This window comes from Macaca thibetana, chromosome 8 (assembly GCF_024542745.1).
Source record: "Macaca thibetana thibetana isolate TM-01 chromosome 8, ASM2454274v1, whole genome shotgun sequence".
In the NCBI taxonomy this organism is placed as follows: domain Eukaryota; kingdom Metazoa; phylum Chordata; class Mammalia; order Primates; family Cercopithecidae; genus Macaca; species Macaca thibetana.
Window position 1 is genome coordinate 105,440,069 of NC_065585.1, and position 16,849 is coordinate 105,456,917.

Here is a 16,849-nt window from a genome sequence, read left to right on the forward strand (position 1 = left end):
ACCCGGCCTTGAGACTGAGTTTCACTCTTGTTGCTCAGGCTGGAATACAATGGCATGACTTCAGCTCACTGCAACCTCCGCCTCCTGGGTTGAAGTGATCCTCCTGTATCAGCCTCCCAAGTAGCTGGGATTACAGGCATGTGCCACCATGCTCAGCTAATTTTTTTCTTTTTTCTTTTTTAATTTTTTTTTAAGTAGAGACAGGGTTTCACCATGTTGGCCAGAATGGTCTCGAACTCCTGACCTCAGGTGATCCACCTGCCTTGACCTTCCAAAGTGCTGGAATTACAGGCATGAGCCACCATGCCTGGCCATCACCAACTTCCTTCTGTGGTTTGGCCTTGGTGGTTCTCTGTGCTGAAATCTCCAGCCTCCCTGTCAGTTACAAGAGCCACCTGATATCCTTTCAATAAATTCCTCTTGGACTCAGCCAGAATTAGTTTCTGTTGCTTGCAACCAAGAATCCAAACTGATACTGAGAGGAATTAGAGGCTTGACTCAATGAACGTTCTTTCCAACTTCTCTCTGCATCTGCATACGGTTGGCGTCATTTTTTCTGAGTTTCTTGCATGTTAGAGACCAGTAGCTTCTGGAAGCTTTAGGATCATTTCTTTATAGTTCTATGACTGGAGAGTAATGATGGGTGCTTTTTCTCTTCCGACTCCAACAGAAAATCCCAGGAAAGTACTCCGAAAGGCCAGGCTTGAGCCACATGTCTCTTCTCAGAGCAAGCACTGATCTGAATGCTGGTGTTCTCTCAAATGTGTATACTGAAACATAATACCCAATATGAGAGTGTTAAGAGGTGGGGCTTTTTGGAAAGTGATTAAGTCTTGAAGGCTCCACCTTCATGAATGGGGTTAGTATCCTTATAAAAGAGGTTGGACTGGCCGGGCGCGGTGGCTCAAGCCTGTAATCCCAGCACTTTGGGAGGCCGAGACGGGCGGATCACGAGGTCAGGAGATCGAGACCATCCTGGCTAACACGGTGAAACCCCGTCTCTACTAAGAAATACAAAAAACTAGCCAGGCGAGGTGGCAGGCACCTGTAGTCCCAGCTACTTGGGAGGCTGAGGCCGGAGAATGGCGTGAACCCGGGAGGCGGAGCTTGCAGTGAGCTGAGATATGGCCACTGCACTCCAGCCTGGGCTACAGAGTGAGACTCCGTCTCAAAAAAAAAAAAAAAAGAGGTTGGACTGATGAGAGATGGGAACTTGGGGCCACAAGCATGTCATCCCCTTTTATTGGCTGGCCAGCTACCAGGCAGAGCCTCTGGCATGAGCCAACTTCCCTCTCCATTTACCTCTCCTCTCCTCCCACTCCCACTCCCCAGCACATAGCCTGCAGTTGTCCAGAGAAAAACCTCTGTTCCCCTCGCTGCTGGGACAGTACTGGGGACCCTGGAATTTTTACCAGGTTTGAAAGTGTGAGGCCAACAGACAAAAAAAATAGCTATCAAAAGATGGTCTTTAAGAATTTAATGGGCTGGGCGCCGTGGCTCATGCCTAGCACTTTGGAAGGCCGAGGTGGGTGGATCACTTGAGGTCACGAGTTCGAGACAAGCTGGCCAACATGGTGAAACCCTATCTCTTCTAAAGCTACAAAAATTAGCTGGCTGTGGTGGTGGGCGCCTGTAATCCCAGCTACTCAGGAGGCTAAGGCAGGAGAATCACTTGAACCCGAGAGGCAGAGGTTGCACTGAGCTGAGATGGCACCACTGCACTCCAGCCTGGGTGAGAGAGTGAGACTCTGTCTCAAAAACCAAACAAGCAAACAACAACAAAAAAGAATTTGGAGGCCAGGCTTAATGGCTAACGTCTAATCCCAGCATTTTGGGACTCGGAGGCAAGAGGATCACTTGAGCCCAGGAGTTTGAGACAACCTGGGCGACATAGTGAAACACCATCTCTACCAAAAATTAGAAAAATTAGCTGGGCCTGATGGTGCACACATGCAGTCCTAGCTATTCCAGAGGCTGAGGCTTGATCCTGGGAAGTTTGAGGCTGCAGTGAGCCTTGGTCTCGCCACAGCACTCTAGCCTGGGCGACAGAGTGACATCTTGTCTCAATAACAACAATAATAATAATAATCTGTAATGAATGATGCAGCAAACACTGCTGACTGTCTTCCCAGGATCCCTTCTCCCCTCTCCCATTCCTAAGAGCACCTGGAATCTCAGGAGGAATCTTTCTCGGCTGGACACCACCCTAGGTTCTAGGTGGTTGGTTTAAACTGACCGAATATTCCATTCTCAGCCGTGATAAGATTAGGGATGGGCAAGGGACTCAACTGAAGCCAAGGAGAAACGATAAAGGGGCCCAGGGAATTCAGGAAAGAAAAAGTAAACGTTTTATAAAGGAAAAATCTCAAATATCAGGACCCCTCCAAACTTCTTTTTTTTTTTTTTTTGGAGACAGAGTCTTGCTCTGTCACCCAGGCTGGAGTGCAGTGGTGCTATCTGGGCTTACTGCAACTTCTGTCTCCCAGGTTCAAGCGATTCTCCTGCCTCAGCCTCCATAGTAGCTGAAATTACAGGTGCCTGCTACCACACCCAGCTAATTTTTGCATTTTTAGTAGAGAGCAGGTTTCACCATATTGGCTGGGCTGGTCTCAAACTCCTGACCTCAAGTTATCTGCCCACCTCTGCCTGCCAAAGTGCTGGGATTACAGGTGTGAGTCACTGTGCCTGGCCTAATTTTTGTATTTTGGTAGAGACAGGATCTTAAGTGCCTGTAATCCTAGCAGATGGGGAGGCTGAGGTGGGAGGATCACTTAAGGCCAGGAGTTTGAGACCAGCCTGGGCAACATAGCAAGATCTTACCTCTGCAAAAATTTTTTTTTTCAAAAAGGGGGCTGCCGAGAATTCTGTTGTATGGATATCACTATTAATTTAAACATTCTTTCAGTAATTGAAATTTGGTTTATTTGCAGACAAAACTGACATGTAGATTTCCTTAAGTGTGTATCATTTCGCTCATGTGCCGCGTCCCATCCATCATCCAAAGCTTTTTTCTTTTTTTTTTTGAGACGGAATTTCGCTCTTGTCGTCCAGGCTGGAGTGCAATGGCTCAATCTTGGCTCATTGCAACCTCTGTCTCCCTGATTCAAGCGGTTCTCCTGCCTTGACCTCCTGAGTAGCTGGGATTACAGGCACAGGACATCATGCCTGGCTAATTTTTGTATTTTTAGTAGAGACGGGGCTTCACCACGTTGGCCAGACTAGTCTCAAACTCATGACCTCAGGTGATCTGCCCACCTCAGCCTCCCAAAGTTTTGGGATTACAGGCATGAGCCACCGTGCCCAGCCCCATCCACTTTTGTTCTCACACCCATAGTCAGCCAGAGAACCAGCCTGAAGCATTCAGGACAGCAGAGCCAAGGGGACGCCAGAGAATGAAGCTGGGGCCCTGATGATAACTGAGTCCCTCTGGACTGAACTTCGACTGAAGTCAGATGTACCCTGGCCTGCCCAGTTAGGTGCCAATACATTCTCTCTGTTGCTCAAGCTGGTTTGGACTAAGTCTTTTTTAAATTACCTGCAGCATAAAAGGTTCTCATTGGCACACAATAAAATCCTCACAGCTGAAATGTTTTGTGTTTGTTTGTTTGTTTGTTTTTTGAGACAGAGTCTTGCTCTGTCGCCTAGGCTGGAGTGCAGTGGCCGGATCTCAGCTTACTGCAAGCTCTGCCCCCGGGGTTTACGCCATTCTCCTGCCTCAGCCTCCCGAGTAGCTGGGACTACAGGTGCCCGCCACCTCGCCCGGCTAGTTTTTTGTATTTTTTAGTAGAGACGGGGTTTCACTGTATTAGCCAGGATGGTCTTGATCTCCTGACCTCGTGATCCATCCGTCTTGGCCTCCCAAAGTGCTGGGATTACAGGCTTGAGCCACCACGCCCAGCCAGCTGAAATGTTAAGTGAAGAAAGTATGATGAAAATGACACTTAAATGTTGATAGCAATTACCTTAAAATACAAGTGTCAAAGAACAGAAACCAGATGGAGGTGCACCCAGACTGAGGTAATGGATTGGTTGTAGGGAATTTGTGTGCTTCATTATAATTTTTTGATGCTTTTGAGTTTTCTACAATAATATGGACTACTTTCATAATAATTTGCCTCAAAACATGTTCCCTGGAAGCATAGCCTGAGACAGGGGTTCTGGGGCATGTGACTTAGGGAAGGAGTGCCCTTCAGGAAGAACCTGGAAGGGAGTGAGGGAAGCAGGATTGTGAAGGGGAAGGAACCAAGCAAGGATGTGGCCTCAGGTCAAGTCTAGGCTTCTCCTGGTTGGGGAATGGGCCCTGAAGTGTAGACTGAGCAACAGAGGTGAACCAAGACAAGGGAGTTGGCCATTTTTCTTTTTCTTTCTTTCTTTCTTTCTTTCTTTTTTGTTTTTTTTTTTTTTGAGACAGAGTCTCACTCTGTCACCCAGGCTAGAGTGCAGTGGTGCGATCTCAGCTCATTGCAACCTCTGCCTCCTGGGTTCAAGCGATTCTCCTACCTCAGCCTCCTGAGTAGGTGGGACTACAGGAGCGTGCCACCATACCTGGCTAGCTTTTGTATTTTTTGTAGAGACAGGGTTTCACTATGTTGGCCAGACTGCCCTCGAACTCCTAATCTCAGGTGATCTGCCCACCTTGGCCTTCCAAAGTGCTAGGATTACAGGCGTGAGCCACCGCACCCGGCCATTTATTTTTATTTTTTGTTATTTATTTATTTATTTTTTTTTTTGAGGTGGAGTCTCGCTCTGTCACCCAGGCTGGAGTGCAGTAGAGAGATCTTGGCTCACGGCAACCTCTGCCTCCCATGTTCAAGCAGTTCTCCTGTCTCAGCCTCCCTCCCTACAGGTGCCCGCCACCATGCCTAGTTATTTTTTTGTGTGTGTTTTTAGTAGAGACAGGGTTTCACCCTGTTAGCCAGAATGGTCTCAATCTCCTGTTCTCGTGATCTGCCCGTCTCGTCCTTCCAAAGTCCTGGGATTACAGGCATGAGCCACCATGCCCGGCCTTTTTTCTTTTTTAAAGACAGGATCTCACTCTGTCAACAAGGCTGGAGTGCAGGGCCATGATCATAGCTCACTGCAGTACCACCACGCCCAGCTAATTTTTTTTTTTTTTTTTTTTTTTTGAGACAGAGTCTCGCTCTGTCGCCCGGGCTGGAGTGCAGTGGCCGGATCTCGGCTCACTGCAAGCTCTGCCTCCAGGGTTTACGCCATTCTCCTGCCTCAGCCTCCCGTGTAGCTGGGACTACAGGCGCCCGCCACCTCGCCCGGCTAGTTTTTTGTATTTTTTAGTAGAGACGGGGTTTCACCGTGTTAGCCAGGATGGTCTTGATCTCCTGACCTCGTGATCCGCCCGTCTCGGCCTTAAACTTTCTGTGGAGATGAGGGGTGTCTCTATGTTGTTCAGACTGGTCTTGAACTCTTGGGCTCAAGTGGTCCTCCCGCCTCAGTCTCCCAAAGCGCTAGGATTGCAGGTGTGAGCTACCATGCCTGACTGTGGCTGACCCTTTGTATGCCTAAATCAGGCAGTCATTGGCTACCCCTGTCGGTGGGGGTGAAACCTCCAGGTGATCTCTAGGCTAGCTGACTCCTGCCAGCCAAGCGTAGTTCTCCAGAGAACATAGGCATCTAAGCCTTGTCCACCAGCGAAGCAGCAGCTGGGGCAGGACACATTGGTGGTGGTGAAGGCCTTCTGGGTGAGACATCAACAGTGTTTGCAACAATCATTTAAAGAGTTATTGGCCGGGCGCGGTGGCTCAAGCCTGTAATCCCAGCACTTTGGGAGGCCGAGACGGGCGGATCACAAGGTCAGGAGATCGAGACCATCCTGGCTAACACGGCGAAACCCCGTCTCTACTAAAAACACAAAAAATTAGCCGGGCGAGGTGGCGGCGCCTGTGGTCCCAGCTACTCGGGAGGCTGAGGCAGGAGAATGGCGGGAACCCGGGAGGCGGAGCTTGCAGTGAGCTGAGATCTGGCCACTGCACTCCAGCCTGGGCGACAGAGCGAGACTCCCCGTCTCAAAAAAAAAAAAAAAAAAAGAGTTATTTAACATCAGGCTGGGCGTGGTGGCTCACATCTGTAATCCTAACACTTTGGGAGGGTGAGGCAGGCAGATCACTTGAGGTCAGGAGTTCGAGACCAGTCTGGCCAACGTGGTGAAACCCTGTCTCTACTAAAAATACACACACACAAAAAAGCCAGGCACGGTGACTCATGCCTGTAATCCCAGCACTTTGGGAGGCCAAGGCGGGCAGATCACCTGAGGTCGGGAGTTCAAGACCAGCCTGGCCAACATGGAGAAACCCCCTTCTCTCTACTAAAAATACAAAATTAGCTGGGCGTGGTGGCGCATGCCTGTAATCCCAGCTACTTGGGAGGCTGAGGCAGGAGAATCTCTTGAACCTGGGAGGCAGAGTTTGCAGTGAGCCGATATCACACTACTGCACTCCAGCCTGGGCAGCAAGAGTGAGATTCCGTCTCAAAAAAAAAGAGTCGTTAAACATCAAAAGTGAAAGAAAGCAAGCAGTATGCAGACTGACTCTACAGAGGCTGGCTCTTTTCTCCCCTTAGCCTCTGCTATCTATACTTACTAGTTGGCTATCATTGAAACTTAACAAATGGCCAGGTGTGGTGGCTCATGCCTGTAATCCCAACACTTTGGGCGGCCAAGGCAGGCGGATCACCTGAGGCAAGGAGCTCGAGACTAGCGACAAAGCGAGACTCCATCTCAAAAAAAAAAAAAAAAAAAGAAAGAAAGAAAGAAAGAAAAGAAAAGAAAAAGAAACTTAACAAATGTATATAGAAGTCTTGGCTCTAGATAACTGAAATGGGACTAGCTTAGTGAGCTGCCAATTACATTACTTCTAATAAGAGGATTCTTTATTAAAACAACTGTGGAAGAAAACAGTTCTTGCTTTCTATTCCTTTTTAAATCTGGGGCATTTTGCGAAATGGAAATTAACGCCTCGACTTGCATTGCTGTGTGATCTGGGGTTTTCACTTCTGCACGGGAAGCCCTGCCTGGCTTATTGGCTGCCTGCCTTGCCCTATGTCTTTTTTTTTTAATTTGTATAAATGTGTGGAGTACAAGTGTAATTTTGTTAGATGCATACATCACATAGTGGTGAAGTCAGGGCTTTTAGGGTATCCATAACCCCGATAATGTACATCATATCTGTTAAGTAATCTCCCATTATCCTTGCCCTGTTGTTGAAGCAGTTGGCTTGTTATTTTGGATTGAGCCACTTGGTGCTAGAGAAGAGAAGGCATTGAGTGAGGGAAACGTGCTTGGGAATTCTGGAGATTGTTATCCTGCCCTGCCCACTCTCTCAGGGGGTTCTCCTCAAGTACCCTGGAATGTTCCCGTGGCCCCTGTGGATCGCCACCACAAAGATTATGAGGTTCTGTTGTCCTGGCAACCAGTTGTCCAGCGCCTCTGCATTGGAGCTGCTAAGGTTCCAGGAAGAGGCAGGACTGCCCGGCCCAGCCTTGGAGGAAGACTTCCGGGCAGAAACGGAACACAGGAGCAGACACATAATCTTGGCCCCAGTTTCATCTCAGTTATGCCCACCCTTTCAGTGTTCATGGATGTGCCCCTCGCTCACAAGCTAGAGGGCAGCTTGTTAAAGACCTACAAACAAGATGATTGCCCGAACAAGATGTTCTTAGCCTATAGAGGTAGATGCCTAGCAGTTCTGAAGTATAAGACTTAAGTGATGGTAACTGGCTCTAGGAGGACAGTGTTCCCTGCTGCAGGGGGAGAGGTGCGGCCCAAGCTTCTGCGGGTGGAGAGATCTTTTCTTATTAACAGAATTACCCAGTGGGGAAAAGTGCAGATAAGGTCCCAGGTCATTCCATGCTCTCTGCCCTTCTCTGGGGGCTTCTAGGGATTTGGTGAGAGCTATGTCCTCTTCCACAACTCTATGCTTGGGGGCCTGCAAGGCCATCCCACACTTCTTCAGCCTCTTACCTCCTCTCTCTCTCTCTTTCTCTTCCTGTTCTTGAACCAAGAATGGTTCTCCAAGGCCGGGCGCGGTGGCTCAAGCCTGTAATCCCAGCACTTTGGGAGGCCGAGACGGGCGGATCACAAGGTCAGGAGATCGAGACCATCCTGGCTAACACGGTGAAACCCCGTCTCTACTAAAAAATACAAAAAACTAGCCGGGCGAGGTGGCGGGCAACTGTAGTCCCAGCTACTCGGGAGGCTGAGGCAGGAGAATGGCGTAAACCCAGGAGGCGGAGCTTGCAGTGAGCTGAGATCCGGCCACTGCACTGGGGCCACAAAGCGAGACTCCGTCTCAAAAAAAAAAAAAAAAAAAAAAAAAAATGGTTCTCCAAATTGAGCCTTCTGATATGCAACTGGGGATCCCCGCTGTGAAAGTCAGGGTTAGCTTTATTTAGCTTCATCTACCTATAACTCTCATTTTGCATATTATTATTATTATTATTATTTTTGTTTGTTTTTGGAGACGGGGCCTCACTCTGTTGCTCAGGCAGAAGTGCAGTGGCAAGATATCAGCTCACTGCCACCCTTTGCCTCCTGGGCTCAAACCATCCTCCTGCCTCAGCCTCCTGAGTAGCTGGGACTACAGGCGCTGGCCACCATGTCTGGCTGTTTTGTATGTTTTTATAGAGACAGGGTTTCATCATGTTGCCCAGGCTGGTCTTGAACTCCTGAACTCAAGTGATTCACCCACCTGAGCCTCCCGAAGTGCTGGGATTATAGGCTTGAGCCACCGATCCCGGGCTTGTATAATTTTTAACTTTTAAAATGGCATAGGTGGGGCCGGGCGCGGTGGCTCAAGTCTGTAATCCCAGCACTTTGGGAGGCCGACACGGGCGGATCACGAGGTCAGGAGATCGAGACCATCCTGGCTAACACAGTGAAACCCCGTCTCTACTAAAAAAAAATACAAAAAAATCGCCGGGCGAGGTGGCGGGCGCCTGTAGTCTCAGCTACTCGGGAGGCTGAGGCAGGAGAATGGCGCAAACCCGGGAGGCGGAGCTTGCAGTGAGCTGAGATCCGGCCACTGCACTCCAGCCTGGGCGACAGAGCCAGACTCCGTCTCAAAAAAAAAAAAAAAAAAAAAAAAAAAGGCATAGGTTTCATTTGTCTTTTTTAAAAAGACAAAAATAATACAAGTTCACTAACAGCATATTGTTTTCATCAAGCAGAAAAGAAAAGGGAAAGCTGTGTTTTCACAGGCACCTTCCCACAGCCCCACGGAGTTCAGGACAGACTTTTCTGTGGGCTGTCTGCAGAGCTCAGCCCCGGGGGGCCCAAACCAGGCATCTGGAGCTTCCTCTGTGGTTTTCCTCACAGTCTGCATGACAAATGAAAGCCATCCCTGGGTTTCTCTCGTGGTGCAGAAGACCCGACTACAGATTTCACAGGATCCCTCCCTGGATTATGAGTACTTGCCCACCATGGGCCTGAAATCATTCATCCAGGCCTCTCTAGAACTCCTCTTTGGAAAGCACAGCCAAGCCATTGTGGAGAACCGGGTGAGAAGGCGGGCCCTCCCCTGGCTCATCCTGACACAGAGAGTGGGGGTCTGGGTCTGCACAACCTTAAACCCGAAAGGGACCTTGGAGGGCACCCTGGTATTGATAAAGGAGATACCTGAGGCTCAGAGAGTCCACAGCTTTAGCCATAGAGTCAGGATCGGAATCCTAGTCCAGGTATTCCCTCCTCACACTGCTGATTTGAAAGCTCTTTTGAGATACGAATGATCTGAATTGGAGGTGGTGTTAGTATTCCCGTTACTGTTTTATTTTTCAATGTATTATATATATATTTTGAGACAGAGTCTCACTCTGTCACCCAGGCTAGAGTGCAGTGGTGCCATCTCGGCTCACCGCAACCTCCACCTCCCAGGTTCAAGCAATTCTCGTGCTGCATCCTCCCGTGTAGCTGGAATCACAGGCGTGTGCCACCACGCCTGGCTAGTTTTTGTATTTTTTGTAGAGACAGGGTTTCACCATGTTGGCCAGACTGGTCTCAAACTCCTGGCCTCAGGGGATTCACCTACTTTGTCCTCCCAAAGTGCTGGGATTACAGGCATGAGCCACCGTGCCTGGCCTCCATTACTGTTTTAGAGTGTTATTTCTATTTCTTTTTATTTTTTAATGTTTATTTACTTATTATTCTTTTGAGATGGAGTCTCACTCTGTCACCCAGACTGGAGTGCAGTGGCCTGATCTCCACTCACTGCAACCTCCGCCTCCCAGGTTCAAGTGATTCTCCTGCCTCAGCCTCTTGAGTAGCTGGGATTACAGGTGCGTGCCACCACATCTGGCTAATTTTTGTATTTTTAGTAGAGACGGGGTTTCACCATGTTGGCCAGGCTGGTCTCAAACTCCTGACCTCAGGTGATCTGCCCACCTCGGCCTCCCAAAGTGCTGGAATTACAGGTGTGAGCCACCGCGCCAGGCCTATTTCTGTCTATTTCTTGATGGCAGGTAGCGGGTGTACATACTGTTGGTGACAGTGGTGCCTTCCAGCTTGGGGTCCAGTTTCTCAGAGCTTGGCATAAGGATGCTCGTATAGTTTACATCATCTCTTCTCAAAAAGGTTAGTCTTACCCAAGATGAGGGCGACAGCAAATCCCCATCCCCTGTTCCTAATCCTCATCCCATTTGCCATCTTCACTGTTATCCCTCATTCTCTGTCATGAGCAAAATGGCGGACAAGCCAAGCTATTTATGTCCTTTTCCTGTTAATGTCCCACCTTCAGCCAGTGACTCTCAGCCTCACACTCCAGTACCTCTGCCTCCGTCTCTCTGTTTCCCATGTACCAGTTAGTGGGGGGGGGGGGGCTGTGTTCCCACAGAACTGCATGGACTCGTCTTCCAGGACATGGGCTTTACAGTTTGTGAATACTCCATCTGGGACCCCAAGAAGCTATGCGTGGACCCCGACATACTCCTCAATGTGGTGGAGGTAGAGGGGCCCTGCTCAGAAACTCCTCCCCAGAGCTGACTTACAGCCTAATGTTCCTCTCCTCCCCACACCTCTTAAGTCATCCAAGACCTTTTCCAGGTTTGAACTTGCCTGGCCCTTCAATGGTAACTAACATGGAGGAGGGCTTCACCCCCCAATGCCCTGGGGCCACCACTCCTGGGTAAAGGTGAAGCCTGATGAGACTGTCTGTACTTGCAGCAGATCCCACATGGCTGTGTCCTTGTGATTGGGAACATTATCGACTGCAAGTTGACACCAAGTGGGTGGGCAAAGTTGGTGTCCATGATAAAGGTAAACCCAATCTCCCGCCCAGCCTTCCTGTCTTCGACTATCTGCTCTCTCCTCCATCCGTCTCATTCTTTTTTTGTTCTCCTTTCTCCTACAGAGCAAGCAGATATTCCCATTTTTTGATATTCCCTGTCAAGGTTTATACACCGGTGACTTGGAAGAAGATACTAGAATCTTACAATACTTTGTGTCTCAGGGCTTTGAGTTCTTCTGCAGCCAGTCTCTGTCCAAGAATTTTGGCATTTATGGTATGGTACAGGCAGAAGAAGGGAGGGTCTATTGCTGAAGTGGGGCCGTGCTCACAGCAGTGATGTTTTTGATATCTCCTCCTTAGGAGGGAGCCAAGGACTCCAGGGAGAGCACTATAGAGGCAGAAGTGGGGAGCACTGAGCTAGAATTTTGTTCTGTGACTCAATCTAGCCACCCAACCCCACTTGACTTAGATCATTTCACCCCCTCAGGCCTCTGTTTCCTCAACTATAAGATGAGAGGGTGGGGCTGGCATAGTGGGTGACACTTGTAATCCCACTTGACACTTCCCAGTCCCTCCTTTGGGAGGTCGAGGTTAGGTGATCACTTGAAGCCAGGAATTCAAGACCAGCCTGGGCAACACACCGAGACCCTGTCTCTACAAACAATTAAAGAAATCAGTTGGGCATAGTGGTACACACTGGTAGTCCTAGCTACCCGGGGGGCTGAGGCAGGAGGACTGCTTAAGCCCAGGAGGTTGAAGTTGCAGTGAGCTATGATTCCACTATTGCCCTCTAGCCTGGGTGACAGACAGAGAGATAGTCCCTTAAAAGAAAAAAAGGAAAGGAAAAAACAGAAGAGTAGAACTTAGTGATTTTTCAGTTTCCTTCCTCCTTTAAGACTCTGACTTATGGGTACTTTTGCTGGAAGGAGAGCCTCTGGCAACTTCCCGGAGCCTGAATACCACCCTGGCTGGGCTGCGATGAGGGTGGCTCAACCCTTTTTTCTGCGAGGTTGGAGGTTGAGATCTAGGTGAAGGCCTTAGGAGTGGAGGAAGGGGCTGAGGCTGAGGCTGTCTTCCCAACACTGCAGATGAAGGAGTGGGGATCCTAGTGGTGGTGGCAGTCAACAACCAGCAGCTGCTGGGTGTCCTCTCCCAGCTGAAGGGATTAGCCGAGGCCCTGTGGCTAAATCCTCCCAACACGGGTGCACGCATCATCACCTCCATCCTCTGCAACCCTGCTCTGCTGGCAGAATGGTAAGGGTGAGGGCTGGAGCAGGAAGGAATAGGAGGGGCCCTGGGTGCCTGCAGACCTGCTGATCCACAGGATTCAGCAGGGTGCTTCTCTCCTGCCCATGTGACCTTTTTACTCCATTCATTCGTCAACATTTACTGAGGACCTGATGTATACCAATGGCGGTGCCTATACCAAGGGTTGCCTTAGGGGACAGAGTAATAGGACATTTGTTTTGCACCCAGGCCAATGTTATCTGAACTCTTCCAGGTTGCTCGGGGAGATTAGACAGCATCAGGGGCTTGCAACTCTGGCAAAATCTGCCTGGGAGCCTCCTTGGCTTGCTTAAATTAATAAGGGATCAAATCTCCCTCCCACTCATAACCATCCCAGAGCCTCAGGCACTCTGTTGGGGACCTTTGAAGGTAAAAAGAGTGGACTGGCAATGAGGGAGGTTTGAGGGCAAGGGGGTCCTCACGCCCTCCTTTCTCATTGTCCTTCCTTGGTAGGAAGCAGAGTCTAAAAGAAGTTGTAGAGAACATCATGTTAACCAAGGAAAAAGTGAAGGAGAAACTCCGGCTCCTGGGAACCCCTGGGTCTTGGGGTCACATCACTGAGCAGAGTGGGACCCATGGCTATCTTGGACTCAACTGTAAGGGTCTGGGGGCGGGTGTCCCCCTTTCTGACCTTTGGCCTGTATTTGAGCATTAAACTTCACTGACTAGGTGACCAGTTCCTAGCTTCACTCTAGATTTTGATTCTGTCCTCTGGAAAACGGGCTGCTTTAAAGACACCTCTGGACCCCCAGAAGTACCGACACTCCCTGTCCTTCATAAACCAGCCTGGGTGCCTGGTGCAGTGGCTCATGCCTGTAATCTCAACACTTTGGGAGTCTCAGGATCTGAGACCTTGTTGTGATTTTAGCCCAGCAGGTGGAATACCTGGTCAGGAAGAAGCACATCTACATCCCCAAGAACAGTCAGATTAACTTCAGCTGCATCAATGCCAACAACATAAATTACATCACTGAGGGCATCAATGAGGCTGTCCTCCTCTCAGAGGGCTCAGAGATATGTCTTCCAAAGGAAAAAAAACCCTGATTGGAATAAAACTTTAGTCTTTGCAAAAATCTTGTGCTGATTATTCATTGCTACAATTAATTTATTTACAAAGCACTTTCTTCGCTTATTTATGAAGCAATGGGCTGGCCTCAATACAGAGAGAGAGAGAGAGAGAGAGAGAAAGCCCTGGAGGGGAAGGGTATACCTACCTTCATTGGCCATCTTATATTTATTGAGCACCTACTACATTAAGGCCCTGAGCTGGCCGTGAAAGGGAGTATAAAAACAGGTATGAACCAGCCTGTTTTCTCCAGACACTTACAGTCTAGTTGGGAGACAAGCCTTAGTCACATAAAACACTTAAGTAACATTTTAAGGCTGAATGTGATAGAAGTCAGAATGTATAAACAGAAAATGTGCCAGGAATTTAGAAAAGAAATACCTCAAAGTGGGCCGGAAGAGATGGGGAGCATCTCATGAGGAGGCAAGACTTGATTGGGATATTGATAGATGAATGGATTAGATGAATAACAACTAATGGAAGCTGGAAGGATATCTAGGTCAATAACAGCCAGAGCAAGTGTTACTGACATTATAAGAAAAAATAAATGTTTTATCGGGCATCTACTAATACATGGGACTCTGTAAACCCCCAGTATACCAATAGGTATATGACAAAGTTGGTGCCCTCCACTCTTGTTGGGGAGACACAATTTACGTGGTTGAAAGGAAAAACTCACTTTTCTCTCTCCTCTACTGTGATTCTCCATTCTGACACAAGATTGTATAGGGTTTTCCCCACACAATTAATTCAGTTATTTGGTGGACATCAGTTGGGTGCCTTAAAATTCAATAGATTATTTTTTTTTCTTTTCTTGAGACGGCGTCTCGCTCTGTCGCCCAGGCTGCAGTGCAGTTGCACAATCTCGGCTCACTGCAACCGCCACCTCCCAGGTTCGAGCGATTCTCTTGCCTCAGCTTCCCAAGTAGCTGGGACTACAGGTACGTGCCACCAGGCCCGGCTAATTTTTGTATTTTTGTTAGAGACGGGGTTTCGCCATGTTGGCAAGGTTGGTCTTGGACTCCTGATCTCAAGTGATCCACCCGCCTTGGCCTCCAAAAGTGCTGGGATTACAGGTGTGAACCACTGTGCCCAGTTCAATTCAATAGATTCTGATACTATCTACCTGGAGTTAGCATCAAATTCCAGAGGTGAAGGACTCAGTTCTGCAAGACTATACCCCACTTCAGATGCTAGTCACATATCCAGTGGTGTGACCTGTGCATCTGCTATAAACTGGGGGTTCCTACCACTCCTTCTTTGGGTTTGATAATTTGCTAGAACAATTCGCACATCTCAGGAAAATAGTTTACTTACTAGATTATCAGTTTGTTATAAAAGGATACAACTCAGGAACAGCCAGATGGAAGACACACATAGGGAAAAGTGTGAGTAAAGGGGCGTGGAGCTTCCATGGTCTCTCCTCCTGGTTCCCCCTCCCAGTTCCTCCATGTGTTCGCCAACCTGGAAGCTCTCCCAAACCCTTTAGTTAGGGGTTTTTATGAAGGCTTCATTGCGTAGGCATGATGGACTGAAACACTGGCCGTTACTGATTAACTCAACCTCCACCCAGTCCCTCTCCTCTCCCCAGAGGTCACGGGTGGAGCTAAAAGGTCCAACGTTCTAATCACATTGTCGGCCCCTCCCACAACAAGTCAGCCATCCTCATGGGCTTTCCAACAGTGACCTCGTTAACATAAACTCAGCTGTGGTTGAAGAAGTCTCATTAGGAATAATAAACAGTGCTCCTTTCACTCTACACTTCTTAACGCTTTGGAAATTCCGAGGGTTTTGTTTTATTTTTTTGAGATGGAATTTCGGTCTTGTTGCCCAGGCTGGAGTGCAATGGCATGATCTCGACTCACTGCAACCTCCGCCTTCTGGGTTCAAGCAATTCTCCTGCCTCAGCCTCCCAAGTAGCTGGGATTACAGGCATGCACTACCGCGCCTGCCTAATTTTGTATTATTATTAGTATTTTTTTTACTAGAAACGGGGTTTCACCATGTTAGTCAGGCTGGGTTCGAACTCCTGCCTGACCTCACGTAATCCACCTGGCTTAGCCTCCCAAAGTGCTGGGATTACAGGTGTGAGCCACTGCATCCGGCCTCCAAGGGTTTTTATGAGTTCTGTGCCAGAAACTGGACAGAGACCAAATCCATTTCTTATCATAAATTTTAATACCACAATGATAAAAATGTAGATAACAATAAAAGGTGACATGTAGTAAGTGCTAATGACTGTTTTAGTAAAGGGTTAGCCCAGGAGGACTTAGTTACCCAAACCCTGCATATTCCAAGGGTCTTCAGGACTGGGCCTCACTGGCTTCTGGGGTATGCATCCAGGCCCTTGAGTGTCCTACCTGGTAAGAGTATCTTTGTGGCTCAAGACCTTCGGATGCATCTATTAGTTTGACTTCTTGGGACTGGAGACTGAGCAGCTAAGCTCTGTTATATGGGTACTGCATGACTATGTAATTGATCCCCAGTAAAAACTCTGGACACCAAGGCTTAGGGGGGCTTCCCTAGTTGGCAGCACTTCACACGTGCTGTCACACACTGGTGCTGAGAGAATTAAGCACTGTCTGTGTGAATCCACTCAGTGAAGACAACTGGAAGTTTGTGCCTGGTTTCTCCTGGACTCCACCCTGTGCCTTTTTCCCTTGCTGATTTCATCCCATTGCCTTTCATGTAATAAACTGTAACCACAAGTGTAACAGCTATGCTGAGTCCTGTGAAAGCCTGCAGGTGGCCTCAGAGACCTCCAACACACACGTTCAATTAGATTCAGAGCTGGGTTTAGCAGGAAGATTCAGGCAAGCCCATTTTCAGCTTCCTTGCATCCCCTGAGGATTGCTCCTGCAGGGAGTACAGACAAGTGATCAGCCTCATAGGGTTGGGCTTGAGATCCCAAAACCTGGCTGCCAAGGTTAGTAGGCTCCTGCCTGGAAAAGAAAGTCCCCTTCCCATAGACTGTAATTCTTATGACAGGTAGCAAGAGTGATATGGTTTGGCTGTGTCCCCACCCAAATCTCATCTTGAATTGTAGCTCCCATAATTCCCACATGTTGTGGGAGGGACCCACTGGGAGATAATTCAATCACGGGAGTGGTTTACTCCATACTGTTCCCATGGTAGTGAATAAGTTTCATGAGATCTGATGGTTTTATAGGGGATTTCCCCTTCCACTTGGCTCTCATTGTCTCTTGTCTGCCACCATGTAAGACGTGCCTTTTGCTTTCCTCCATGATTGTGAAGCCTTCCCCACCAC

The 16,849-nt window shown here is 48.6% G+C and overlaps 1 protein-coding gene across 3 annotated transcripts; it reads left to right on the forward strand.

Moving 5' to 3' along the window:
• Window positions 1–7,448: 7,448 nt before the first annotated feature.
• On the forward strand, window positions 7,449–13,588 carry GOT1L1 (glutamic-oxaloacetic transaminase 1 like 1). 3 transcript variants are annotated; one of them, XM_050801335.1, is made up of 9 exons: window positions 7,449–7,680; window positions 9,326–9,507; window positions 10,465–10,576; window positions 10,836–10,945; window positions 11,165–11,257; window positions 11,352–11,502; window positions 12,317–12,482; window positions 12,969–13,111; window positions 13,384–13,588. In XM_050801335.1, exons 1-9 carry the CDS (start codon window positions 7,566–7,568, stop codon window positions 13,557–13,559), a joined length of 1,248 nt encoding a protein of 415 aa, XP_050657292.1. In that variant the 5' UTR covers window positions 7,449–7,565; the 3' UTR covers window positions 13,560–13,588. The 3 variants fall into 3 exon arrangements, with proteins under 3 accessions (XP_050657292.1, XP_050657294.1, XP_050657295.1); XM_050801337.1 differs by having other exon boundaries at window positions 11,168–11,257; XM_050801338.1 differs by having other exon boundaries at window positions 7,599–7,680; window positions 9,208–9,507.
• The last annotated feature ends 3,261 nt before the right edge of the window (window positions 13,589–16,849 follow it).

What these genes read in the sequence shown, in the direction of transcription:
- GOT1L1 (XM_050801335.1), top strand. Translation starts at nt 7,566, where the DNA reads ATGCCCACCCTTTCAGTGTTCATGGATGTGCCCCTCGCTCACAAGCTA. An exon ending in AGTTGGTGTCCATGATAAAG is followed by an intron (nt 11,258 to 11,351) that starts GTAAACCCAATC and finishes TTTCTCCTACAG; the next exon opens with AGCAAGCAGATATTCCCATT. An exon ending in CAAGAATTTTGGCATTTATG is followed by an intron (nt 11,503 to 12,316) that starts GTATGGTACAGG and finishes CCAACACTGCAG; the next exon opens with ATGAAGGAGTGGGGATCCTA.